At 43.1% G+C, this 9,222-nt stretch overlaps 2 protein-coding genes across 2 annotated transcripts; both read left to right on the forward strand.

The window, feature by feature from the left end:
• Positions 1–308: 308 nt before the first annotated feature.
• LOC308156723 (kelch repeat and BTB domain-containing protein 4-like) lies at positions 309–2,448 on the forward strand (the record flags this gene model as incomplete). The annotated part of the gene is made up of 4 exons (XM_080530141.1): positions 309–767; positions 1,028–1,169; positions 1,320–1,426; positions 1,567–2,448. 4 exons carry the CDS (start codon positions 309–311, stop codon positions 2,446–2,448), a joined length of 1,590 nt encoding a protein of 529 aa, XP_080386267.1.
• A 3,327-nt stretch (positions 2,449–5,775) lies between these two features.
• Positions 5,776–7,904, forward strand: LOC308155859 (polyadenylate-binding protein 1A-like; the record flags this gene model as incomplete). Its single annotated transcript, XM_080529228.1, has 4 exons — positions 5,776–6,627; positions 6,746–7,298; positions 7,403–7,609; positions 7,696–7,904. The coding sequence occupies 4 exons, from the start codon at positions 5,776–5,778 to the stop codon at positions 7,902–7,904; spliced, it is 1,821 nt and encodes a 606-aa protein (XP_080385354.1).
• Between the last annotated feature and the right edge of the window lie 1,318 nt (positions 7,905–9,222).

Consider the following 9,222-nt stretch of genomic DNA (forward strand, 5'->3'; position numbering starts at 1 on the left):
CACGTATACATTTCAAAACAACTCTATTATTAGCTAGCTAGAGACATGTTTATCTTACTAAAGGCCCTTGCACACCAATGCGTTTTTTTCGGATGACGGATTTAAAAATATGCATGCGAAAACGCACGCATTGGTGTGTGCAAAGACCATAACACGTTAGCTGCTTGCATCATTCTGAATGATCCTACATTCTGGAAAGTTCTGCTGCTTGCCTTTTTTTCTTCCGTAAACCCTCAATGTTTCAATAACATCTAATCTCTGTCTGTTGTGTTCATGCATTATCCTCAGATCGCTAACCTACAGATGAGATGGAGTCCAGTGAGGATGGGCTCAGTGTGGGGGGCTCAGTGGGAGATGAGAACTACTTCATGGGATATACCTTTACCGATCGCTCCCACTCCAGCCGGATGGTGAAGAGCATCATGGACCTTTGCCTAGAGGACAGACTGTTTGCTGATGTCAACATCACAGTGGATGGCAAGGAGTTCAACCTGCATCGCCTGGTGCTCTCAGCCCAGAGCAGCGTCTTCCGCTCTATGTTCACCTCCAATCTGAAGGAGGCACACAACCGCTGCATTGTACTCAAGGATGTCAGTGCATCAGTCTTCCAGTTGCTAGTCGACTACATTTATCATGGAACCATCAAACTGAGGGTGGAAGACCTCCAGGACACGTATGAAATGTCAGACATGTACCACTTAACTGCCCTGTTTGAGGAATGCTCACGCTTCCTCTCACGCACAGTGGAGGTCAAGAATTGCCTGCAGGTGATTGGCTGGTAGCGATAGTTTACACATCGTGTCATACAACAAATCATTGCATTTGAATGAATGAGTTTACCATTATGCTCTATGCCTTTTCATGTAATTAACATAATTAACCTAGATGTGAAATCTGTCAAGTGTGTTACCCTATCTGTCAAGTGTGTTACCCTATCACCTGTCTGCCGTCTTGTTGTGGTATACATTCATCAGCACAGCTTGTGGTGTTCAGTTATTCAGTTGATCACTCTTTCCTCCCTCTCCAGGTGATGTGGCTGGCAGACAGACACAGTGACCAGGAGCTTTACACTGTTGCTAAGCATTGTGCTAAAATCCATCTGGTTCAGCTGCATCAGACTGAAGAATTCCTCAACCTGCCCCTCTGCCTGCTCTTGGACATTTTAAAAGGTTTGTGATTCATCCAATAGGCTTCTCCTCCCACCTCAGCTGCATGCATACCAACAGTGTGTTCTATATGTCGACTGCTTGTCTTAATACTTGTGATCCAGCAGAGTCATGCTGTGATGTGTTCAGAAGTATTTACTTTGCTTGTTGCAGATGGCGTCCCGACCTCTCAGAACCCAACCGTGTCCATTCAGTCCTGGATAAATCACAACAGGGTGGAGAGAGAGGAATTCGCTAGTGTTCTTCAGGAGAGCCTAAAGGTAAATTCTATATGTTTTTTTAGTAAACACACAGCTGGCCTTCTTCCTTTGTGGTACCATAGATTAAAGAGATGTTCAGTAGTATTTCCATTTAGTGATTATTTTCTTTTGTCTCTAAATCCTCTCCCCTGGGCCAATAGGAAATTGGTGAAAATGTCCACATCTACCTGATAGGGAAGGAAGAGACACACTCACTGGCTGTGTCACTCCACTGCGATGAGGATGATGCCATCAGTGTGAGTGGCCAGAACAGCTTGTGTCATCAGATCACTGCAGCCTGTAAGCATGGAGGGGACCTGTACGTGGTTGGTGGCCATCACCACCGTCGCATGTGGAAGTGCAACATGCATACCATGGACTGGGAGCGCTGTGCCCCGCTGCCCAGAGTCCCCTTCCTCACACCCCTTCATCACACCATGGTGTCAGTGTCCAACCAGGATACCATCTACTCCTTAGGGGGCAAACACTGTTATAAAACCACCCTGCCGGACACACTGTCCAACGCTGTCACATACTACACTGTCAAGGACAACATGTGGACAGTGACCAGCCAACTGGACACGGCTGTGTCTGGGGCGGCAGGGGTTAACCTGGGAGGGACAATCTACCTGCTGGGAGGGGAGGAACATGACATGGACTTCTTCATCAAACCCTCCCGCCTCATCCAGTGCTTTGACACAGCCACTCAGAAGTGCCAGATTAAGCCCTACATGCTGCCGTTTGCTGGCTGCATGCACGCTACGGCCCACATGGACCTGATCTTTGTAGTGGCTGAGGGGGACAACCTAGTGTGCTACAACCCTCTGCTGGAAAGCTTCACGCGCCTGCGCTTCCCTGAGGTGTGGAGCTGTGTGCCCTCTCTCTGGAAGGTGGCCAGCTGCAATGGCTGCATATACGTCTTCAGGGACGAGTGCAAAAAGGGCGATGCTAACACGCTAAAGTTCAACCCTGCCACCTCTGTCGTCACTGTCATCAGGGGGATAAAAATTCCCCTCACAAACTGGCAGTTCATATTGGCCTGAACATTTCACTCATTGTTGCTGATTTCCATATTTTCCCAAACAGATATAATTTTAGTTATCATTGTCGTGACAGTCATTGACAGTCATCTACATAAGAAAAACAATATTGTGATTAGCACATAGCATAAAGGTGTTGTAGCTTATTGTGTCTAAAGATTAATGTAAAATCCTGTTTGTGTTCATACACAGGACCAGTGGGGATTTGTTGTAACTTTATAACTTTCCATGACTAATTCCTAAAATTGTATTTTCTTGCTGTTCATGTACCGGTACATTAAATGTATCAATTATAGTGTCAAAGGCAGCACTAAGATCTACTAGTATCAAAACGGAGATTTTTCCGGAGTCTGTGTTTACGCGAATGTCATTAAGGACCTTAATAAGGGCCGTTTCAGTGCTATGTAGGGGGCGAAAGCCTGATTGAAAGTCATCAAAGAGATCATTTAGGGTCAAATAATTGCTACGTTGTTCGTGGGCAACCATTTCAATAATTTTTCCTGTACAGGGAAGGTTTGATATGGGTCTGTAGTTGTTTAGTACAAATGGGTCTAGGCCGTTCTTTTTTAGTAGTGGCTTAATAACTGCAGTTTTCAGGGCTTCAGGGAAGATTCCTGATGAAAGGGAGGTGTTAATTATTTGTATTACTTCGCCTGCCATGCAGCTAAATATGTTTTTAAAAAAGCTTGTTGGCAGGACATCAAGGGCACAGGTGAATGCGTTTCTGAGATAGATAGATAGATCTTTATTTAGTCAGGACAGTGCACATTAATGAGTGGGGCAGTCCCACTCATATTTTTTCATTTTTATTGACAGATAAAGTGACGTTTTGACAGGAAGAATGGGTGAGAGAGAGAGGAGGGATGACATGCAGGATATGTCCCCGGCCGGAATCAAACCGGGGACCCTGCGGTTACATGGTCGACGCTTAACCCGCTACGCCACCTAAGCGCCCCTTCTTAATCTCTTTTAGTAAAGAGAAAAACATGTCCACTTTGGTGTATGCTTCTTTGCCTTGCTTTCTCACTTGAACTGCTTCTCAATTTCTTTTAAGACAGCTTTTAAAAAAAAAAGTTTAATAAAAAGTAATATAGTCATAAATACAGAGTCTATCCCATATAGATACAGTACACCAGTGTATATGTATGGTCTGGTTACCTTTTACATTGTTTCATTAGCTGTGACTGAGGTGAACGGCCGCATCATTGCCACCAAGCCTGTGCATGTGGCCCTGGCCCTACACAAGGAGAATTGCCAAGCACAGCGCGAGGAACTTATCACGAACCAGTACATGCAGAGGATGGCCAGCTTCCACACCGTGCCCAACCCAGTCATCAACCCCTACCAGCCTGGTCCAACATTCTGCATTCCACAGTCACCTGTGGAACCAGACCTGTGCTGCCTTCTACCTCACCCCCTGGGTGAGACCTGAGCACTTCCAGAACATGGCCAAAACCAGGCGTTCATTGGATCCTAGGCCTCCGACCTTCAATGCCGAGACCATCAACAAAACATTTATCATGAATATGCTTTTGATTATGAGTATCTAATAAAATAATATTGCAAAATAAAAAAGATATTTAAAAATATCATCCATTAGAAAATGTTGACATTATTGACGCTGCTATGTCTGTAAAAGGGTAGGTTGGATGTCAATCAACGGTGTATAGCTGTGCATTTTGGAAAATTATTTTGGTTGAAAACCGCTTGTTCTTTAGAGACCAAAACAACATTCTGCTTATAGATCAAAACACTAACATTGCTTCTTTAGGGTCTTTGATGAAAACAGTGCTTTTGAGTACTGTATATACGTGGAAAATACTTTTTTCCTACGAATATCTATTCACTCCATAGTGTATGTGGTTCAGAGTGCACCAAATAAATCTCCTACTGAAGGTTTCCTGAACCCCTACATAGGTGAAAAACCCAAACTCTGTACAACATAATTTACACTGCTGGCTACAGTCCTTGAGGTAACAATGACTAGAATAGTTCTATACATTCTTATATAGAAATGTTAATAGAACATCAAGGATGTGTGCGTGTGTGTGTGCGTATGTGTGTGTGTGTGTGTGAGTGTGTGTGTTTATTTAACCAGTTACAGAGGGAGATAGACTTTTATCACACCTGGCATACTGTCATATGACATGTACAGAAAAAAATTAAAACAACTTTAATAAGGGCTAAATTTGTCACAGCAAACAATGTGATAAACGATTAACAATAAAAGAACACAATATCCTGTTACCGTGTGCGTTTGTGTAACTCCTGTTTGTGTGTGTGTGTGTGTGAGTGTTTGTGTAACCTGTGTTGATTGAATAAATAATTCGGGAGATATTCCACATGCATTTATTGAACATTTTTCAATATCATATAGCATTGTGTAAATGTGACGGAGTATGGTCTGCATGTTCTATGTGTTTGTGTGTACATAATGCATCTGTGTGTGTGTGTGTGTGTGTGTGAGTGTGTGTGTGTGTTATGTGGCCCTGCCCAGCCCGTGCCACTGTTTGACCAGCTCCTGGGGAGTGTTGACCATGTCCCTCCAGTGCTGCAGCTGTGGTCCGCGGGCGTACATTAAGGGCCCCAACACCACCAGGCCCAGAGCACCTGAGGAGGGAGGGACACACATACACACACACACACACACACACACACACACAGAGAGTAGTCTGTATTAGAGTCTCTGGTGAATCCCTTCCCTAGAATCTTCATTTTGTGTAGCTTTTTGCTTCACTTTGTGCTGCACACGCATGGCTATGACAATGACAATGACAATACTATGCTGGCTGCACATCCCTGATTAATGTGATCACATAGTAGCTCATAACTGTATATACCTCTAAACTAAAATGATGTTTACAATACCGTCTCTGCACATACTGTATATTATATAGTTACCTATCACTATCACTATCATTATTGTTTTATTTATATCATGTTCTTATATCACTATTTGCACTTTTGGTTGGATGCTAAACTGCCTTTTGTTGTATAGTACTTGTACTCTGCTATGACAATAAAGTTGAATCTAATCTATACAACATAATTTACACTGCTGGCTACATGACTAGTTAGAATGGTTGTATACATTGTCATTTAAAAACTTAAATAGAACATCAAGGAGTTTAATGGATACATGTCACAGTTGACAATGTGATGATGTAACAAACAAGGACCACACAACTGGGGTTCTGGAACCAGTTCTAAATGACATTAATTTCATTTACCTGCAATCCTCTGCATAGACCACACACGTTATTACTATCAAGAATATCCAAAGCTAAAATATTAGATTTCTTCTCAACTTCTCTTCAACGAAATATGGATATGGCCTCCTTGTATGTTGGAGATCTCCACCAGGATACCACTGAGACAATGTTGCATGAGAAATTCAGCTCTGCTGGTGCAATTATCTCCATCATAGTGTGCAGGGACAAGATCACCCAACGATCCCTTGGGTATGCCTATGTCAACTTTCAACAGCACGCTGACGCAGAGCTTGCCCTGGACACCATGAACTTCGATGACCTCAAAAGAAGACCTATGCGCATCATGTGGTTTCAGCCTGACCCTTCACTGAGGAAGAGTGGGGTAGGAAATGTTTTCATCAAGAACTTGGAGGAATCTATTGACAGCCAGGTCCTCTACGACACGTTTTCTACCTTTGGAAAGGTCCTTTCCTGTAAGGTTGTTTGTGATGAGAATGGCCAATCTAAAGGCCATGGCTATGTGCAGTTTGAGTGCCAGGAGGCTGCTGAGAGAGCCATTAAAAGGCTGAATGGCATGCTGTTCAATGAAAAATTAGTGTTTATTGGACACTTCAAATCTAGAAAAGAACGAGAGGCTGAACATGGAGCCAGGGCCAGAGAGTTCACCAATGTGTACATCAAAAACTTTGGAAAGGATATGGATGACCAAAAACTGAAGGAAAAGTTTGAAATATGTGGACCAACCCTGAGTGTCCGGGTCATGACTGATGACAATGGTCAGTCCCGGGGTTTCGGCTTTGTTAGCTTCAAAAGTCATGAGGATGCCCAGAAGGCCGTTGACGACATGAATGGTATGAAGATCAACGGGAGAAAGGTCTATGTGGGCCGTGCCCAGAAGAGAGGAGAGCGCCAGACTCTGCTGAAGCGCCAGTTTGAACACATGAAGCATGAGCGTATGACCAGATACCAGGTTTGTGGCTTCCAGTTCTCTGTTACTAACACAGAAGTTGATATTACTTATACATAATTATTGTTGATGTATTTGAGGTATGAAAAACATTTCACTAAACAGAGTTTCTCTCTACCAGGGTGTCAATCTGTACGTGAAGAACCTGGATGATGGCTTGGATGATGAGCGTCTGCACAAAGCGTTCTCCTTCTTTGGAACGATCACCAGTGCAAAGGTGATGATGGAAGGTCAACGCAGCAAGGGCTTTGGCTTTGTGTGCTTCTCCTCCCCTGAGGACGCCACCAAGGCTGTGACTGAGATGAACGGCCGCATTGTGGCCACCAAGCCGCTGTATGTGACCCTGGCTCAGCGCAGGGAGGATCGCCAAGCACAGCACCAGGCGTTTATCACAAACCAGTACAGTGTCTGCGCCATGCCCAACCTTGTCAACAACCCCTACCAGCCTGCTCCACCATCTGGATACGTCATGGCTCCCATTCCACAGGCCCAGACCTGTGCTGCCTACTACCTCCCCAACCAGCTGGCTCAGCTGAGACTTGCTCCTGGCTGGGCCACCCAGAGTGTGCAACCTCAATACTTCCAGAACATGCCCTACATCATGCCTCAGACTTTCAGTTCTATGAACCCCACACCGTCCCAGGATCCCTGTATGATTACCTCTCAGCAAATCGGTCAGTATATTTATTGAAGCAACCCTGCACATACAGTAGATGTGTGACTTAGACCAATATCAGAACATTTACAATGAATATACTTTTGATTCTTACGCACACAGCCACTCAGGCTTTGAGACAGCGTCCTGCCAGTGCAAATGCAGCTACAGCCAGGATGCGCACTGTGCCCCAGAACAAGCATGCAGCTGGTGACTACCCACAGCAGCACATGGCTCCCCAGACACAGGTCCCCATGCAGCAGCAGCCTGCTGTGCTGACTGCCTCCATGCTGGCTGCCACTCCTCCTGAGGAGCAGAAACAGCTGCTGGGTGAGTCTACTTGTTAGATCTTTAGATCCCCGTTAGCTATCCTGTATAATAACTGTTACTGATTGTTTGATTCTCCATCCCTCCAGGTGAGCATCTCTTCCAACTTATCCAGAAAACACACCCCAGTCTAGCTGCCAAGCTCACAGGGATGGTGCTGGAGATGGACAACTCTGAACTTCTCCACATGCTGGAGGCTCCAGACTCCCTGAGCTCCAAGGTGGATGAAGCGGTCGCTGCACTGCAGGCACACTGGGCTAAGGAGGCTGCACAGAACTCTGACCCCCTCTCAGCTTGAGTTCAAAGCGATTAAGACGAGGGATAGACAGAGAAAAGAAGAGTAGATAGACAGAAAAGAAGGGTAGATAGACAGAGAAAAGAAGAGTAGATAGACAGAGAAAAGAAGAGTAGATAGACAGAGAAAAGAAGAGTAGATAGACAGAAAAGAAGGGTAGATAGACTCGTGACGAGGGATGGAGATCCAGACATTAAAACCTACTCCTCCTACGACATTGAAAAACCTTTTCTAACATTGAACAACTTTACATTTTCAAAATATTATTAATAAATTAGTTCATTACCAAATGAACAAAATGTCTATTTTGCTATGCCTGAATGCCTTTTACTGTGTCAGTGATCAGAATATCAACAGTGTTGTACTGTACAAAGACTTGATAGTTATGCATTTTGCATTGTATATCTTGGAAAGTCATTTGAATGAAATACCGCTGGCTGTGATCAATTCTCAAACTGTCTTCAGAGGCCAAAACATCTCTGTGCTTATAGATCTGGGCCAAACCATAACATTTCTCTACAGAACATAATATGGAGTGATGATAGCTGTGGCACTGGTGCATGGAGGAGTATTAGGTTCTTTATGTTTCTGAGAGGCTCTAATCTACACCTACATACATCACCACCCACTCTCCAAGAAGTAGCAGATCCGGATTTGCAGTGGAATTGTATATCAATGCCTTACTTACAATGCCTAAGTTTCTTATTTTTTGTGAAGCCAATGGGGAATGTATCACAAAGGCCAGCTTCTACTTATCAACTGTACATGTCATAAAGATCAGCGAGTCACATTCTCTGCTTAAGCTGAGTTTACAAGATTTTTAATATTTATTTAATGTTTAAAGATTTACAAATGCCTTTGTAATTTTTTTTTTTACAGATGTATACATCTTTTTAATATACTGTATATGGATTACACATTTTACCCAGATTTAATTTATAAATCTGAGCCAAAAGCTCAATCTGAGCCAAGGTTAATAATACATAATACATGATTTAAGTCTTAAACATATGTTTTCAACTTAATATTTTCTAAGTGACAAAAATAAATATTTAAATCAAATCTAAATATTGCACTCATTAATGTGTTTTATTTCATTGAAATAATTTCTTACACATGGATGACCAGCCAAGTAGCCTATCACTGAACTATTATATCATACCTTGTACTAATCCAAATATATAATAATAATAATAATAATAATAATAATAACAATAATAATAATACATTAGACTTATATAGCGCTTTTCTAGACACTCAAAGACGCTTTACAAACTGAAAAGATCGAGTAGTAAAATATAGAGAAACCAATTCTGACAGT

The sequence above is a fragment of the Nansenia antarctica genome (assembly GCF_963989245.1).
Source record: "Nansenia antarctica genome assembly, chromosome: 4".
NCBI lineage: Eukaryota > Metazoa > Chordata > Actinopteri > Argentiniformes > Microstomatidae > Nansenia > Nansenia antarctica.